The sequence below is a fragment of the Oncorhynchus nerka genome, linkage group LG22 (assembly GCF_034236695.1).
Source record: "Oncorhynchus nerka isolate Pitt River linkage group LG22, Oner_Uvic_2.0, whole genome shotgun sequence".
In the NCBI taxonomy this organism is placed as follows: Eukaryota; Metazoa; Chordata; class Actinopteri; order Salmoniformes; family Salmonidae; genus Oncorhynchus; species Oncorhynchus nerka.
In genome coordinates, this window is record NC_088417.1 from 96814080 (window position 1) to 96833619 (window position 19540).

The 19540-nt window shown below is 44.6% G+C and overlaps 1 protein-coding gene across 2 annotated transcripts; it reads left to right on the plus strand.

Annotated features, from left to right (window-relative positions):
• The first annotated feature begins 15270 nt into the window (after positions 1–15270).
• LOC115106037 (tubulin alpha chain-like) lies at positions 15271–17625 on the plus strand. 2 transcript variants are annotated; one of them, XM_065007625.1, is made up of 5 exons: positions 15271–15289; positions 15394–15438; positions 15732–15954; positions 16245–16393; positions 16577–17625. In XM_065007625.1, exons 2-5 carry the CDS (start codon positions 15436–15438, stop codon positions 17546–17548), a joined length of 1347 nt encoding a protein of 448 aa, XP_064863697.1. In that variant the 5' UTR covers positions 15271–15289; positions 15394–15435; the 3' UTR covers positions 17549–17625. The 2 variants fall into 2 exon arrangements, with proteins under 2 accessions (XP_064863697.1, XP_029484494.1); XM_029628634.2 differs by lacking the exon at positions 15271–15289 and having other exon boundaries at positions 15318–15438.
• Positions 17626–19540: the final 1915 nt, after the last annotated feature.

Here is a 19540-nt window from a genome sequence, read left to right on the forward strand (position 1 = left end):
TATGTGTCAAGTGCAGCGTCTAGTTGCTCTTCATTACACACCACAGACCAGCAGATATTCTTTACATCTTCAACATAGGAATCCCTACAAAACGTATTGTGTGACCTCATACACTATATTAGGCACAGCTTTTGGAATGTTGGTTTTCCTAGATAAGGCTACTATATTGTGATCACTACATCTGATGCACGTGGATGCTGCTTTAGAGCAGATTTCAGATTTCATTAGCAAAGATGTGATCAATACATGTGGATGATTTCATTCCTTTGTAAATACACTGGTCGGTTTGACTGTTTGAAGCTTTTATTTCAGTGTGCAGCTTGATGAAAACCAGGTAATATTTAGGTCATCCAGAAAATACACCTCTCTGTTAATATCAACTACATTATCAAGCATTTCACTCTTATTATCCGTGTACTGACTGTTAGCACATGGTGGTCTATAGCAGCTTCTCACCAGAATGGGCTTCAGGTGAGTGAGCCAGGTGAGCCTTTAGTCATATTACTTCAACAGCATTTGACATTAGATCCTCTGTAAGTTTTAAAGGAATATGACTCTAAAAAGAAATGGCAGCACCTCCACCAAAGGCATTCCTGTCTCTTCTGAAGATGTTGTAACCATGTATTGCAACACCGTATCATGTCTAAGTGAGTTTCAGAGATAGTCCGTATGTGAATGTTCTGTTATTGGTAAGTTATCGATTTCATGAACCTTAGAATACATATGTTGATGTGGGCTATTTTTTAGCATGTTTCTGTGATTCTTTATTGTTTTCATTGTTTTACTGGGAGGCTTATCAGAAGTCGACATGACAGAGATATTTATGTTTGAGCTGATAGTGCAGGGTGAGCTGCACACAGTGGACTTCCTACTAGGGCAAACTGCCTCAGTGCTAACAGTGGACTTCCTACTAGGGCAAACTGCCTCAGTGCTAACAGTGGACTTCCTACTAGGGCAAACTGCCTTAGTGCTAACAGTGGACTTCCTACTAGGGCAAACTGCCTTAGTGCTAACAGTGGACTTCCTACTAGGGCAAACTGCCTTAGTGCTAACAGTGGACTTCCTACTAGGGCAAACTGCCTTAGTGCTAACAGTGGACTTCCTACTAGGGCAAACTGCCTCAGTGCTAACAGTGGACTTCCTACTAGGGCAAACTGCCTTAGTGCTAACAGTGGACTTCCTACTAGGGCAAAGTGCCTCAGTGCTAACAGTGGACTTCCTACTAGGGCAAACTGCCTCAGTGCTAACAGTGGACTTCCTACTAGGGCAAACTGCCTCAGTGCTAACAGTGGACTTCCTACTAGGGCAAACTGCCTCAGTGCTAACAGTGGACTTCCTACTAGGGCAAACTGCCTCAGTGCTAACAGTGGACTTCCTACTAGGGCAAACTGCCTTAGTGCTAACAGTGGACTTCCTACTAGGGCAAAGTGCCTCAGTGCTAACAGTGGACTTCCTACTAGGGCAAACTGCCTCAGTGCTAACAGTGGACTTCCTACTAGGGCAAACTGCCTTAGTGCTAACAGTGGACTTCCTACTAGGGCAAAGTGCCTCAGTGCTAACAGTATAAGTCAGGTTCATGGGCACATGAACACTGCATACAGTAGCTGTAGGATCGACAGAGGCATTCAGGGTAGTTAGAGGACATAAATTAGATGACTTACATTCTGACCAGGGGCGCAAATTTTTACTGTCCTCCCCAGTTTTATCATTGGAATGTGATACAAAACACGGGAATGGTGTGCTTCAGGACCATGCAGATGCCACAGAGCGGGCTGACAGGCTGTTTGGAGTGTTTATCCGATGCCACAGAGCGGTCGGATTGGCTGTTTGGAGTGTTTATCCGATGCCACAGAGCGGTCGGATTGGCTGTTTGGAGTGTTTATCCGACTGGATTTAGGACCACACAGACGCCACAGAGCGGGCTGACAGGCTTTGTGAAAGCAAAGCTTCTGGAAGGCTAACTGGACCAGCACGGGAGAGTTGAGCATAGTGTGGATGTGTTGCACTCTTTCACCGAATTGTAAAAGAAAGCAGAACAGAAACCGGCTACTCTTTAGTTGACTGATGTAGCTGGCAAGGAAACTGCTGTTTGACTTAACAGAAAAAAAGAGTGTGTAACGGCGTTCGTCTGTTGAAGGAGAGTCGGACCAAAATGCAGCGTGGTGGTTACTCATGTTCTTAAATGAAGAATAGCGATACATGAAATAACTAAATAAATATAAAAACAACAAACGGAACGTGAAAACCTATACAGCCTGTCTGGTGAACACTACACAGAGACAGGAACAATCACCCACAAAATACACAGTGAAACCCAGGCTACCTAAATATGGTTCCCAATCAGAGACAACGAAAATCACCTGACTCTGATTGAGAACCGCCTCAGGCAGCCAAGCCTATGCTAGACACACCCCTAATCAGCCACAATCCCAATGCCTACAAAAACCCCAATACGACAACACAATAAACCCATGTCACACCCTGGCCTGAACAAATAATTAAAGAAAACACAAAATACTAAGACCAAGGCGTGACAGAACCCCCCCTCCCTAAGGTGCGGACTCCCGGACGCACCTCAAAACCATAGGGAGGGTCCGGGTGGGCGTCTGTCCATGGTGGCGGCTCCGGCTCGGGACGTGGACCCCACTCCATTAATGTCATAGTTCCTCCCCCTCGCGTCCTGGGATAATCCACCCTCGCCGCCGACCATGGCCTAATAGTCCTCACCCAGAACCCCACTGGACTGAGGGGCAGCTCGTGACTGAGGGGCAGCTCGGGACTGAGGGGCAGCTCGGGACTGAGGCAGCTCGGGACTGAGGGGAAGCTCGGGACTGAGGGGCAGCTCGGGACTGAGGGGAAGCTCGGGACTGAGGGGAAGCCCGGGACTGAGGGGAAGCCCGGGACTGAGGGGAAGCCCAGTACTGAGAGGAAGCCCAGTACTGAGAGGAAGCCCAGTACTGAGATGAAGCTCAGGCAGGTAGTTGGGTCCGGTAGATCCTGGCTGGCTGGCGGATCTGGAAGATTCTGGTTGACTGGCAGATCTGGAAGATCATGGCTGACTGGCGGATCTAGCTGCTCTGGCTGCTCCATGCAGACTGACAGCTCTGGCTGCTCCATGTAGACTGGCAGCTCTGGCTGCTCCATGCAGATTGGCAGCTCTGGCTGCTCCATGCAGACTGGCATCTCTGGCTGCTCCATGCAGACTGGCAGCTCTGGCTGCTCCATGCAGACTGGCAGCTCTGGCTGCTCCATGCAGACTGGCAGCTCTGGCTGCTCCATGCAGACTGGCAGCTCTGGCTGCTCCATGCAGACTGGCAGCTCTGGCTGCTCCATGCAGACTGACAGCTCCATGCAGACTGGCAGCTCTATGCAGACTGGCAGCTCTATGCAGACTGGCAGCTCTGGCTGCTCCATGCAGACTGGCAGCTCTATGCAGACTGGGAGCTCTGGCTGCTCCATGCAAACTGACAGCTCTGGCTGCTCCATGCAGGCTGACAGCTCTGGCTGCTCCATGCAGGCTGACAGCTCTGGCTGCTCCATGCAGGCTGACAGCTCTGGCTGCTCCATGCAGGCTGACAGCTCTGGCTGCGCTGAACAGGCAGGAGGCTCCGGCAGCGCAGGAGAGGAGACAGGCTCTGGCTGCGCTGAACAGGCGGGAGGCTCCGGCAGCGCTGTAGAGGAGGAAGGCTCTGGCTGCGCTAAACAGGCGGGAGGCTCCGGCAGCGCAGGAGAGGAGAAAGGCTCTGGCTGCGCTAAACAGGCGGGAGACTCCAGCAGCGCTGTAGAGAAGGAAGGCTCTGGCTGCGCTGAACAGGCGAGGCGCACTGAAGGCCTGGTGCGTGGTGCTGGAACTGGTGGTACTGAACCGAGGACACGCACAGGAAGCCTGGTGCGGGGAGCTGCTACCGGAGGACTGGTGTGTGGAGGTGGCACTGGATAGACCGGACCGTGCAGGCGCACTGGAGCTCTACGAAGAGCTGGTATGTACCGCACCGGGCTATGCACCCCCGCACTGAAGACACCGTGCGCTCCATAGCATAACACGGTGTCTGCCCGGTCTCTCTAGCCCCCCGGTAAGCACAGGGAGTTTGCGCAGGTCTCCTACCTGGCATAGCTATACTCCCTGTGAGCCCCCCCCAATACATTTTTGGGGCTGCTTTTCGGGCTTCCTTGCCAACCGTGTTCCCTCGTATCGTCGGCTCTTATCTCCGGCTGCCTCTGCTCTCCTAAGTGCCTCCACCTGTTCCCATGGGAGGCGATCTCTTCCGGCCAGTATCTCCTCCCAAGTGTAGCAACCCTTGCCATCCAACACGTCTTCCCATGTCCATTCTTCCTTACGTTTCTCCTGCTGTCGCTGCCTGTTACCACGCTGCTTGGTCCGTGAGTGGTGGGTGATTCTGTAACGGCGTTCGTCTGTTGAAGGAGAGTCGGACCAAAATGCAGCGTGGTGGTTACTCATGTTCTTAAATGAAGAATAGCGATACATGAAATAACTAAATAAATACAAAAACAACAAACGGAACATGAAAACCTAATTACAGCCTATCTGGTGAACACTACACAGAGACAGGAACAATCACCCACAAAATACACAGTGAAACCCAGGCTACCTAAATATGGTTTCCAATCAGAGACAACGAAAATCACCTGACTCTAATTGAGAACCGCCTCAGGCAGCCAAGCCTATACTAGACACCCCTAATCAGCCACAATCCCAATGCCTACAAAAACCCCAATAAGACAACACAATAAACCCATGTCACACCCTGGCCTGAACAAATAATTAAAGAAAACACAAAATACTAAGACCAAGGCATGACAGAGTGTTTATTTTCACCGAATTGTAAAAGAAAGCAGAACAGAAACCGGCTACTCTTTAGTTGACTGATGTAGCTAGCAAGGAAACTGCTGTTTGACTTAACAGAAAAAAAGAGTGTTTATTTGCAGTGCTGAACTAGTATTGTAACTGATGTGTAACGTTAGCTAATGTTTCATTACCTCTCGACTGAGGTGAATAAATAAGGTACATTAGTGAGTGAGTAGCTATCACAGCCAGGTCAGAAAATTATGTCATGGCTTTAGAAGCTTCTGATAGGCTAATTGACGTCATTTGAGTGAATTGGAGGTGTACCTGTGGATGTATTTCAAGGCCTACCTTCAAACTCAGTGCCTCTTTGCTTGACATCATGGGAAAATTTAAATAAATCAGCCTAGACCTCAGAAAAAAAATTGTAGACCTCCACAAGTCTGGTTCATCCTTGGGAGCAATTTCCAAATGCCTGAAGGTACCACGTTCATCTGTACAAACAATAGTACGCAAGTAGAAACACCATGGGACCAAGCAGCCGTCATACCGCTCAGGAAGGAGACGCGCTCTGTCTCCTAGAGATGAACGTACTTTGGTGTGAAAAGTGCAAATCAATCCCAGAACAACAGCAAAGGACATTGTGAAGATGCTGGAGGAACAAAAGTATATGTATCCACAGTAAAACGAGTCCTATATCGACATAATCTGAAAGGCTGCTCAGCAAGGAAGAAACCAATGCTCCAAAACCACCATAAAAAAGCCAGACTACGGTTTGCAACTGCACATGGGGAAAAATAGAACTGTTTGGCCATAATGACCATCGTCATGTTTGGAGGAAAAAGGGGGAGGCTTGCAAGCCGAAGAATACCATCCAAACCGTGAAGCATGGGGGTGGCAGCATCATGTTGTGGGGGTTGCTTTGCTGCAGGAGGGACTGGTGCACTTCACAAAATAGACGGTATCATGAGGAGGAATATTACATGGATATATTGAAGCAACATCTCAAGACATCAGTCAGGAAGTTAAAGCTTGGTCGCAAATGGGTCTTCCAAATGGACAATGACCCCAAACATACTTCCAAAGTTGTGGCAAAATGGCTTAAAGACAACAAAGTCAAGGTATTGGAGGTGCCATCACAAAGCCCTGACCTCAATCCTATAGAAAATTTGCGGGCAGAACTGAAAAAGTGTGTGCGAGCAAGGAGGCCTACAAACTTGACTCAGTTACACCAACTCTGTCAGGAGGAATGGGCCAAAATTCACCCAACTTATTGTGGGAAGCTTGTGGAAGGCCACCTGCAACATTTGACCCAAGTTAAGCAATTTAAAGGCAATGCTACCAAATACTAATTGAGTGTATGTAAACTTCTGACCCACTGGGAATGTGATGAAAGAAATTAAAATATTAAATAAATCATTCTCTCTACTATTATTCTGACATTTCACATTCTTAAAATAAAGTGGTGATCCTAATTGATCTAAGACCTAGCATTTTTACAATAATTAAATACCAGGAATTGTGAAACTGAGTTTAAATGTATTTGGCCAAGGTGTAAGTAAACTTCCGACTTCAACTGTATGTATATACTGCATTTTTATTTTTTATTACCTTTATTTTACTAGGCAAGTCAGTTAAGAACAAATTCTTATTTTCAATGACGGCCTAGGAACAGTGAGTTAACTGCCTGTTCAGGGGCAGAACGACAGATTTGTACCTTGTCAGCTCGGGGATTCGAACTTGCAACCTTTCGGTTACTAGTCCAATGCTCTAACCACTAGGCTACCCTGCCGCCGTATTCTATTCTACTGTGTCTTAGTTAAGCTTCCATATCTTAACACTTTAGAATTGACATCTAATAAGTATTTGGCTTTAAATATACTTAATTATCAAAAGTAAATGTAATTGCTCAAATATATTTAACAATCAAAAGTATAAGTATAATCATTTCAAATTCCATATCTTATGCAAACTAGATGGCACCATTTTCTTGTTTTTAAAATGTATGGATAGCCAGGGGTACACTTCAACACTCAGACATCAATTTTCCTGTCCTGCTACGCATTCAAAATGTGATGTGTACTTTTTTTGGTTTCAGGGGAAATGTTAGGATTTAAAAAGTACATAATTTTCTTTAGGAATGTAAGCAAAGTAAAAGTTGACAAAAATAGATAGTAACCCCCCCCAAAAAAACAACCAAAGTAATACTTTAAAGTATTTTTACTTAAGTACTTTACACCACGGGCCTTCCTCCTCCTCCTCCTCCTCGCTCTGAGCTGGAGATGGAAATGACGTTGCTCTCCTCAAGCTGTCTTTTCTCCTCTCTACCTCCATAAACCTCTCAGTCCTCCCTTTCTAGGGAGTTTTTCCAAGCCACCGTGCTTCTACACCTGCATTGCTTGCTGTTTGGGGGTTTTAGGCTGGGTTTCTGTACAGCACTTTGAGATATCAGCTGATGTACGAAGGGCTTCATAAATACATGTGATTTGATTTGAGTCCTCTTCAAACCCCTGCTCCCTTTTTGTCTCCCCCTGCTTTCTCTTCCATATTCCCCCTGTTTATTTGTACCTCTTCTCACTTTCTTCTCCATCACTATCTCTATCTCCTACCATCTCTGACCCAGTCACAGCATGCCAAAGCCGAACCAAGTCAACTTTTGATTGTTTGCCTTTTTCTGAATCCCACACCACATATCACCATATGAATGTTGTGATTGGTAAGATTATTTCCATTTTTTTTAAATATTTTTAAAAAATTGGATGATTGTAGTCTAATGGGATGATTGTAGTCTAATCAAGTGATTGTAGTCTAATCGGGTGATTGTAGTCTAATCGGGTGATTGTAGTCTAATGGGATGATTGTAGTCTAATTGGGTGATTGTAGTCTAATGGGATGATTGTAGTCTAATGGGATGATTGTAGTCTAATCGGGTGATTGTAGTCTAATGGGATGATTGTAGTCTAATCGGGTGATTGTAGTTTAATCGGATGATTGTAGTCTAATCGGGTGATTGTAGTCTAATTGGGTGATTGTAGTCTAATCGAGTGATTGTAGTCTAATCGGGTGATTGTAGTCTAATCGGGTGATTGTAGTCTAATCGGGTGATTGTAGTCTAATCGGGTGATTGTAGTCTAATGGATTATTGTAGTCTAATCGGGTGATTGTAGTCTAATGGGATGATTGTAGTCTAATGGGATGATTGTAGTCTAATCGGGTGATTGTAGTCTAATGGGATGATTGTAGTCTAATGGGATGATTGTAGTCTAATCGGGTGATTGTAGTCTAATGGGATGATTGTAGTCTAATCGGGTGATTGTAGTTTAATCGGATGATTGTAGTCTAATGGGATGATTGTAGTCTAATGGGATGATTGTAGTCTAATCGGGTGATTGTAGTCTAATGGGATGATTGTAGTCTAATGGGATGATTGTAGTCTAATGGGATGATTGTAGTCTAATCGGGTGATTGTAGTCTAATCGAGTGATTGTAGTCTAATCGGGTGATTGTAGTCTAATCGAGTGATTGTAGTCTAATCGGGTGATTGTAGTCTAATCGAGTGATTATAGTCTAATCAAGTGATTGTAGTCTAATCGGGTGATTGTCGTCTAATGGGATGATTGTAGTCTAATGGGATGATTGTAGTCTAATCGGGTGATTGTAGTCTAATGGGATGATTGTAGTCTAATCGGGTGATTGTAGTTTAATCGGGTGATTGTAGTCTAATCGGGTGATTATAGTCTAATCAAGTGATTGTAGTCTAATCGGGTGATTGTCGTCTAATGGGATGATTGTAGTCTAATCGAGTGATTGTAGTCTAATCGGGTGATTGTAGTCTAATCGGGTGATTGTAGTCTAATCGAGTGATTGTAGTCTAATCGGGTGATTGTAGTCTAATCAAGTGATTGTAGTCTAATCGGGTGATTGTAGTCTAATGGGATGATTGTAGTCTAATCGGGTGATTGTAGTCTAATGGATGATTGTAGTCTAATCGGGTGATTGTAGTCTAATGGGATGATTGTAGTCTAATCGGGTGATTGTAGTCTAATGGGATGATTGTAGTCTAATGGGATGATTGTAGTCTAATCGGGTGATTGTAGTCTAATGGGATGATTGTAGTCTAATCGGGTGATTGTAGTCTAATCGGGTGATTGTAGTCTAATCGAGTGATTGTAGTCTAATCGGGTGATTGTAGTCTAATCAAGTGATTGTAGTCTAATCGGGTGATTGTAGTCTAATCGGGTGATTGTAGTCTAATCAAGTGATTGTAGTCTAATCGGGTGATTGTAGTCTAATCAAGTGATTGTAGTCTAATCGGGTGATTGTAGTCTAATGGGATGATTGTAGTCTAATCGGGTGATTGTAGTCTAATGGATGATTGTAGTCTAATCGGGTGATTGTAGTCTAATGGGATGATTGTAGTCTAATCGGGTGATTGTAGTCTAATGGGATGATTGTAGTCTAATGGGATGATTGTAGTCTAATCGGGTGATTGTAGTCTAATGGGATGATTGTAGTCTAATCGGGTGATTGTAGTCTAATCGGGTGATTGTAGTCTAATCGAGTGATTGTAGTCTAATCGGGTGATTGTAGTCTAATCAAGTGATTGTAGTCTAATCGGGTGATTGTAGTCTAATCGGGTGATTGTAGTCTAATGGGATGATTGTAGTCTAATCGGGTGATTGTAGTCTAATGGGATGATTGTAGTCCAATTGGGTGATTGTAGTCTAATGGATGATTGTAGTCTAATCGGGTGATTGTAGTCTAATGGGATGATTGTAGTCTAATCGGGTGATTGTAGTCTAATGGGATGATTGTAGTCTAATCGGGTGATTGTAGTCTAATCGGGTGATTGTAGTCTAATCGGGTGATTGTAGTCTAATCGGGTGATTGTAGTCTAATGGGATGATTGTAGTCTAATCGGGTGATTGTAGTCTAATCGGGTGATTGTAGTCTAATGGGATGATTGTAGTCCAATTGGGTGATTGTAGTCTAATCGGATGATTGTACTCTAATCGGGTGAATGTAGTCTAATGGGATGATTGTAGTCCAATGGGATGATTGTAGTCCAATGGGATGATTGTAGTCTAATGGGATGATTGTAGTCTAATTGGGTGATTGTAGTCTAATGGGATGATTGTAGTCGAATCGGGTGATTGTAGTCTAATCGGGTGATTGTAGTCTAATGGGATGATTGTAGTCTAATGGGATGATTGTAGTCTAATCGGGTGATTGTAGTCTAATCGGATGATTGTACTCTAATCGGGTGAATGTAGTCTAATCGGGTGATTGTAGTCTAATCGGGTGCACCAATGGTAGCAGAAAAGACAGTACCAAAGATTTTTTTTATATAACTAACCCAAGATAGACCACAGCCTGTCTTCTTCTTCTTCGATGGGGTTTAATGGCGGTTTGCGTCCTATGTTAATGGTTGCATTACCACCACCAACTGGACGGGGTATTGAACGGGACAAGAAAACAAATCAATTGCGGGATAGGGGAGAAAAAACAACATAATACAATATACAAAATAGACATGTCAACAAACAAAACCCATTCCATTGCCTTTAATCACAGTCCATTCTAAAATACATCCCTATACAGGCTCAGGGGACTGTGAGGGCGGAACATTTACTGCCAGAGTCCTAGCAAGGCCACAGCTGTGATATTACGAAACCCCCCAAACTTTCAGCTGCATTCACATGATTCCAAGTTTCTCAGACCTCTTCTCCGCTTGTGCTGTACAGTTCATGACCATTGCAATAAATCATACAAAAGTCCACATTTTTAACATGTAACATTTCATCAACCCCTCGACTGCTGAGAAACTTCACTGCTCTACTACTCTGCCACTCTTCTCATCGTCTCCAGATAGGATACACACTGGCCCCCTTCACCCTAACATGGCTCTCCAGATAGGAGACACACTGGCCCCCTTCACCCTAACATGGCTCTCCAGATAGGATACACACTGGCCTCCTTCACCCTAACATGGCTCTCCAGATAGGAGACACACTGGCCTCCTTCACCCTAACATGACTCTCCAGATAGGAGACACACTGGCCCCCTTCACCCTAACATGGCTCTCCAGATAGTAGACCTACTGGCCTCCTTCACCCTAACATGGCTCTCCAGATAGGAGACACACTGGCCTCCTTCACCCTAACATGGCTCTCCAGATAGGAGACACACTGGCCCCCTTCACCCGAACATGGCTCTCCAGATAGGAGACACACTGGCCCCCTTCACCCGAACATGGCTCTCCAGATAGGAGACACACTGGCCTCCTTCACCCTAACATGGCTCTCCAGATAGGAGACACACTGGCCTCCTTCACCCTAACATGGCTCTCCAGATAGGAGACACACTGGCCTCCTTCACCCTAACATGGCTCTCCAGATAGGAGACACACTGGCCTCCTTCACCCTAACATGGCTCTCCAGATAGGGAACACACTGGCTTCCTTCACACTAACATGGCTCTCCAGATAGGAGACACACTGGCCTCCTTCACCCTAACATGGCTCTCCAGATAGGGAACACACTGGCCTCCTTCACACTAACATGGCTCTCCAGATAAGGACACACTGGCCTCCTTCACCCTAACATGGCACTTCAGGAATTCAGGTGCATGTTCACTTACACAATTGCAGCGTTTTCACTTCATCTGGCATATGATTACTCTTCTCGCCTGGACACCCTGGACATATGTACAAATCTTTTGCATTTATGACGCTGCAGGGGTTTGTGCACATTAACTCTTACAGGCTAACTCATGAATCCTAACTTTATATGAGAAGGGAGAGAATCTTTAATCAAAGAACAACAGTAATGGATGATGTGAATGTTCTTTTCTCCATCCACCATACAGGTCAGTCGACGTGAGCCAACCACTCCATCGATGTCTTCAGCTATATCATCTGCCTTTACATCTTGTGCCACCCCAGAAATAAGCCCCCTTTTGCTTTGAAAAATCCATACAGGAAACAGGAAACAGGAAACATTCCGCTTTTACACACTTCTTCTGCTCCGCAGACACACACACAATCTAAATAAGACCACTTCTTGTAACTCTCACCGACTCCACCATTTCCATAGATTTTCCTCGAGACATTAAACAAATTTCCCAGGTAGCATTGGAGCCGAGTCTAAGGGTTTCCTAGTTCCCACCACAACTTGACATCTCTTGTTTCCCTTCTTCTTCTTCACCACGGTAACCCACTCCTTCTCTGGCCTCCCAAGTGGTGCAGTGGTCTAAGACACTACATCTCAGTATTAGAGACGTCACTACAGACAACCTGGTTCAAATCCAGACTGTATTGGGAGTCCCATAGGTTGGGAGTCCCATAGGGCGGTGCACAATTGGCCCATTGTGGTCCGAGATTGGCCGGTGTAGGCCGTCATTGTAAATAAGAATTTGTTCTTAACTGGCTTGCCTAGTTAAATAAAGGTAAAATAAATTCTCACTCTGTGTGCTATTATCTTCACCTGACTCACGAGCAGTTAAAAAAAAGTGTTAATGCCATGTCTACAGACCTCTGAATTAAAATGAACCTCAGTTATTTACTTAAACCTTCCTATTGGTTGATTCTGGTACCTCCCAAGTGGAAAATGTGGAATCTGACTCTTCCTCCTGGGTTAGCAAGTTGGACATTTCAAAGTTTCCAACATGATGTGAACGTGACATAAGGCAGAGACAGAAGAGGAAGCGAGACGCCCCACTCGCTACTGTTTTACATTTTTTGGGGATCAATGAAAGTCAATGTGAGAATTTCAATTGCATAATCTTTGTGTCCTCTCTACTCACCTTGTTCTCAAAACCCATTGGATGAAAAAGCCAGAGTTCCCTCCCCTCTGACCTTCTCCTCCAATGGATTTTCAGAAGGAGGCGAGGAGAGAGAATGCAAGGAGTATACAATTGAGAGTCCCCCAATTAACTAAGTAGACCACATCCAGCAGCTATTGCATTGGTGTCTATGGGAGACACTTAGTTAAGTAGACCGGAACTGATCTATTTTTTTTCAGTAGTAAACGGCCTGAGTGAACTATCTTCATTTATCCACCATCTCTGATTAAGGTTATGCCGTGTTCAAAACAACTCAGAACTCGGAAATCTTCTACCCATGACTTCGGTGTGTTCAAAACATCTGGGAAGTTAAAAAAACTCACTCTGAAAAATCGCTTTGAACTGTCATAATTATGGCTCTACAATTTCTCTTCTTAAAATCTGATTTAAACCTAACCCTAACCTTAACCCTAGCCACACTGCTAACGTTATGCTAACCCTAACCTTAACCCTAGCCACACTGCTAACGTTATGCTAACCCTAACCTTAACCCTAGCCACACTGCTAACGTTATGCTAACCCTAACCTTAACCCTAGCCACACTGCTAACGTTATGCTAACCCTAACCTTAACCCTAGCCACACTGCTAACCTTATGCTAACCCTAACCTTAAATTAAGACCAAAAAGCACAATTTTGTTTTCATGAATTTTTACAATATTGATAATTTTGACTAATGACCACCCCAAAGGTTAATCGGTTAGTGCTAGCCGGTATCCTTGGGACGTCCCTACCCTAAACCCTAATCTTAAACCTTCCCCTTCCCTTACCTCTAACCCTTACCTTTACCATTGTACATTTCTACTTCAATGGGGATCCCAGATAGCAAGGGTTCTGATTAGAGGAGTACAGCTACGACTGGAAGTTACTTTTTTGTAGTAAGTTAGGAGAATTTACTCAGCAGGTTAGGATAATTAACATGGCAGGTTAGGAGACATTGCCTAAAAACCTTTAGGCCTACCTATAGAAAAATTCAAAAACAACTACTCTGCGTCTCTGCCCAGCCTGGCAAGAGTAGCCCAAAGTGTGTTTTAGCATCCCCAGTGGCTCTGTGTGTTTAGCATCCCCAGTGGCTCTGTGTGTTTAGCATCCCCAGTGGCTCTGTGTGTTTAGCATCCCCAGTGGCTCTGTGTGTTTAGCATCCCCAATAGCTCTACAAGGCGGAGAGGATATTCTCCACAGCTGGACTGCTAACCAAGCACCATTGCATGAGCCTGAAACCACAGACTCTGGCCAAACTTGTGCTTCTAAAAAGGAATGCAAAGGCATTGTAGACTGAGGCCTATAAGGTATTTTACGTTGAATTTGTATTTATTTATTTATTTTAAATTCTTATTTACATTGACGGCCTAACAAAAGACGAAAGGCTTCCTGCGGGGACAGGGGCCTGGGACTAAAAAGGTTAAATAAATACAATATAAATATAGGAAAAAACACACATCCCGACAAGAGAGACACAACACTACATAAAGAGACACCTAAGACAACAACATAGCAAGGCAGCAACACAGCATGGTAGCAACACAACATAACAACAACATGGTAGCAACACACCATGGTAGCAGCACATGACAACACAGCATGGTAGCAGCACAAAACATGGTAAAAACATTATTGGGCACAGACAACAGCACAAAGGGCAAGAAGGTAGAGACAACAATACACATTCATTAAGGTGTCTGTAATTTAATACACGTGGCAAAAACTAATGTACACATTAATAAATAGATTTCTATTAGCTTCCAGAATATTTGTTGCAATGTTGGGGGAGTGTCAAGAGCAGTCATTTTACCTTTATTTAACTAGGCAAGTCAGTTAAGAACACATTTTTCAATGACAGCCTAGGAAGAGTGGGTTTAAGTGCCTGTTCAGCTCGGGGGTTTGAACTTGCAACCTTTCGGTTACGAGTCCAACACTCTAACCACTAGGCTACCCTGCCACCCCATTTAGTGTATATATGAACTCATTAGTCACAACCGATAGCAACGACCAAAGTCAGAGAGGAAGAGGGGAAGCGAGAGGTTTTACTCGTCCAAAATCTGTCCGCGCGAGATAAGACCTTTTCGTATGGAGGTCTATGAGAGACTGTCGAATTACGTGAGGCTTATTTGATCCAATATAAGTTTTGTAATCTTTAGGCTGTTAAAAATGTACTGATATAAGTGGATGCACGTGGCATTCCGTAAACTTTGAGAAAAATAACTTTGTTGTTCACACAGCAATCTGCCCTCTCATTAGCTAGAATGGCCCCACATGATCTCACATGCCTTCAATCATTGAGGACTTGTATTTCCATTGTTAGAGTGATAACTCGGCTATCTTGTCAATATTACAGGATCATCGCTCCTGTTCACAGTAAATTGGGTCCGTGGAGAAAAAATGTTTGATTGGTTCTATAGTTTCATCATGTTCTGTTAACATGACGACAAAGTGTATTTATTGCTTCATTTAAAAACCCTGACAACAATGCAACACAACATTGTAATTTCTACATTTTAGAATGATTTGAAAGCTACTAGGCCGAGATCGTTATAAAAAAAACAGACACTTCCCCTTTCAAAGGTCAATTGAAAGCCACACCTACTATACCTGATGCTATATAAACTGATCACAGGAGAGAACTTGACAGTGAATGTGTTCAAAGGTGAGTGTGTTGGTTAAGTTAAGTTAAGTTAAGGTCTAAGTTAAGTTGGAAAATGTAGGTAAACCTTTGGACCTACATTAACTATGTGTGAAACTGTTTAACAGCTTTAACTCCTCAAAAACACCTATCCCAGGACTGCAAAGAAAATGGTAAGTATGTTTTCATTAGCTGATTGGGTTTTTCTTTGGAATTGTACCCACCCCCCTATACTCTAAACAGTTACTGTAGAAGCTACATTTAAGTAGACAAGGAGTTGGATCAAAATGGGTGTTGGCAGCCAATGTTCCTTCTCCTCCCAGGCTTGTGTTGTATTGGGACTATGATTTCTGCTCTCCAGAGACTGGGCTCTCAATCCCTCAACTTCATAACAGTTCACACCATTCTCTGACTTTTCAAAATGATTATTGTTGGCCTAAGGAGTGTATTTTTTTAAATTTGACAGAGGGAGTGCATTTCTGTCCACATCGGCCAAGCAGGAGTCCAGATGGGCAATGCATGCTGGGAGTTGTATTGTCTGGAGCATGGTTTCCAGCCAGATGGGACCATCCATGAGAACACTGCTCCTCAATTGACTGACTCATCGTTTGGCACCTTCTTCAGTGAGACTGGGGCTGGGAAATATGTTCCCAGGGCCATCTTCTTAGATCTGGAGCCTACTGTTGTGGGTGAGGAAGAGGAAGCTGCATGTAGTCGTGGTCTGCCTTAACCTGGTCTCAGATCTGTTTTGTGGTTTTGCTTACACCTACGTTCATTGTCATTGAATGACCTTAAAGAGTTTTGAAGACTGCACAAACAGATCTGGGAGCAGGCTCTGTCTGCCCCAAATTGGCAAACAGTTCATGGTATGCATTTTGTAATGATTCAGTGTTTGTAGCCTTTGATGCTGTTCTGTCCTGTGTGGTATAACATTGCCTTCTTATATTGTGTTCATATCTATGTCCATGATTTGTTGTAGATGAGATCAGGAATGGCCACTACCGTCAGCTTTATCACCCTGAACAACTCATCAGTGGCAAGGAAGACGCTGCCAATAACTACGCTCGTGGCCATTACACCATCGGCAAGGAGATTGTGGACTCTGTCATGGACAGGATGCGTAAAATGGTGCGTTGCTGAATGTTTAAAGGGCCACTGCTGTTTACTATCCAGTTTAGATCATTTAACTTGATATCATTGACTGGTTAGCTTGGTTAACTTCATTATTTTACTGCTGAATGTTTAGTTGAAAATCTTTCAAAGCTCCAACATTGGGTGAATTACTAATGATCCCATGTCTTCTGTCATCAGGCTGACCAATGCACTGGACTACAAGGGTTCCTCATCTTCCATAGTTTTGGCGGAGGGACCGGCTCTGGTTTTGGGGCCCTGTTGATGGAACGCCTGTCTGTGGATTACGGCAAGAAGTCCAAACTAGAATTCTCAGTCTACCCTGCTCCCCAGGTGTCCACGGCAGTGGTGGAGCCCTACAACTCCATCCTGACCACCCATACCACCCTGGAGCACTCTGACTGCTCTTTCATGGTGGACAACGAGGCCATCTTTGACATCTGCAAGCGTAACCTGGGAGTGGAGCGGCCATCTTACACCAACCTGAACCGCCTCATCGCCCAGATTGTCTCCTCCATCACAGCCTCCCTGCGCTTCGATGGAGCTCTCAACGTAGACCTGACAGAGTTCCAGACCAACCTTGTGCCTTACCCCCGTATCCACTTTCCCCTGGTCACCTATGCCCCCATCATCTCAGTAGAAAAGGCCTACCACGAGCAGCTCTCTGTCCCCGAGATCACCAACGCCTGCTTTGAGCCGGCTAACCAGATGGTGAAGTGTGATCCCAGACGCGGCAAGTACATGGCCTGCTGCTTGCTGTACCGCGGCGATGTGGTTCCCAAAGATGTCAACGCAGCCATCGCCAGCATCAAGACCCGGCGCAGCATCCAGTTTGTAGATTGGTGTCCCACTGGGTTCAAGGTGGGGATCAACTACCAGCCCCCTACGGCGGTTCCTGGAGGAGACCAGGCCAAGGTCCAGAGGGCTGTGTGTATGCTGAGTAACACCACAGCCATCGCTGAGGCTTGGAGTCGTCTGGACCACAAGTTTGACCTGATGTATGCCAAGAGAGCCTTCGTGCACTGGTACGTGGGTGAGGGCATGGAGGAGGGGGAGTTTTCTGAGGCCAGAGAGGACATGGCTGCTCTGGAGAAGGACTATGAGGAGGTGGGGGCAGACTCTGGGGATGCCTGTGAGGATGATGAATACTAAATCCTGTTTGACAGTCCTTTTTGGTCTACAGTAACGTCTAATAAAAACAACAAATGTTTTGAGTTGTACTTTTCATACATCGCTGTGTCATTTAGTTTTTTTTTTTTTTAAAGATGGCTTGGTTGGCATCTGGTTGTAACTAGGTGTAAGGGTCACATGATGGGTTAGTTAAGTTTTTGTGGGAGATGCTGATTGGTGCTATTTTTTGCCTTGCTGATCATGCTAGTGGTCATAACAAATGTTCCCTTCAAGCTGTGCGCAGGCATGCAGCTCCCCTCAGACTGCCGACACTGATAAATATCAGCACGCACGAGACTGCACTCTACTAAACTTTCTAGTTTCCCTCCTTTAAAAAAACCTCCACTCGCAATGTTTTTCTCTGCTGTGGGAATTGTCAATGTAACATACCGACACAAAATTAACCTTGGCAGACTTGGTGTACAAACTTGAAGGCATTGGTGTAGGATTCTATTGCGTGACTCCTGCAGTACTCTTACAGTCCAGCGCACTCAGTAAACTGAGCTGCAGTAGGCCTATACGCAAATTGCCATTATGGCTCTGTACCATTAACTTTGAAGTGGACTGATTTTTAAAGCTTAAGCGGTCGTACGTAATGTGCTTGGTTTCAGATCAAATCGACAGCTGCATGTAGCCACCTGTGCACATTTGTTTAAATTCTTCGCTAGTGTCATCACCGTCCTTCTCGAATCTTCCTTTCCACGAGCTCACCCCCTCAATCACACCCAATCTGCTCACTTCGATTGGACCGTTAGTTAACCATCCTCTGCTACCATTTCTGTTAGAAATTGGATATGTAGATGGGTGAGCCGGTCAAGGATCGATTCAGACTAAGTGGTAAATTTTATGACAAGTAACAGTTTATTCAGAGTGAAAATATCTAGTACAGCGTAATTACGGCTCTTCCGTTAGTTCGTGTGGAACAGCAGGCAGAGAGGGCGTAAACAGTCAGCACAGCCCTTATATACGTCACAGAAAGTAGGTTGACTCTAGGAAGATCGGATCTCCGGATTGGTTCAGCTGGTTGTAGTCTGTAGTCTTCCGCCATTGGCTCAGTTGTCTGTCCGTCATCGTAGAATCTTCTTCGGGCACACAGTGTTCGGTTAAAAGGGAGATTATGTGTGTAATGTGGGAGCTATCCTGTAGGGGACCCCACAGGCTTTACTGTGAAAATACGTTGCTATGTGTTGTCTCAGTTATAACAATGCAATAGCCATGTATTTAGCAGTAGGTTGGTCTCCTGCATAATAGCAATTCTTTACACTAGTTCGAGTTATCAGCTCAGTTATAGCTAATTTCTAGTCCGTTTTAAAGTGCCAGTGTTGTATTTTGAGACTTAGCTTATTGAAGTACCCAATTTGGCAGAGGTTAACATGTCTGATCCGCTAATGGTATGGGAATAATGCATTTCATTTTGTAAAGTGGTTGCTTTTTTTTCAGTCACCTTGTCTGAAGGATACGTGTCAAACCCTGCATGTTTTCATTAACCAGTTATTACAAGTCTCATGGATTGTTTACCTACATAGAGCAAAACACATTTTCTGCTACTGTAGGCTGAATGATAGAACAGCTATTTCCATGTTAAAGGCCTATTATGATCACGTAGTTTTAAGTGGCCATGTAGGCTAACTTAAAGTGGGTACAGACTCTCTTCACACTAAACGTGAGCCAGAATATACAAAAAAAAATTGCAACTCAGGAGATGTGAAATTTGCTCAGTTTTGAAAACAAAGGGAACGTTGGTCATGACTGAAGCCAAGCGTGAGTTGGCTTGGGTGTGGTTTGATGTAGGTGGGTTCTTGGGTGTGTCCTCATCACCAAGCTGTGCCATCTGTTAAAACCTTGCCCAACAGCAGTTTCCCCCCACTTAAACTTCCTGTGGGTTGAGCTGAATTACAGGTAGATTATGGCGAGACGCAGGTGGAAGCTTTCAATAAATTGGTAGCCTACATCGTAATATGAGAATGCAATTGT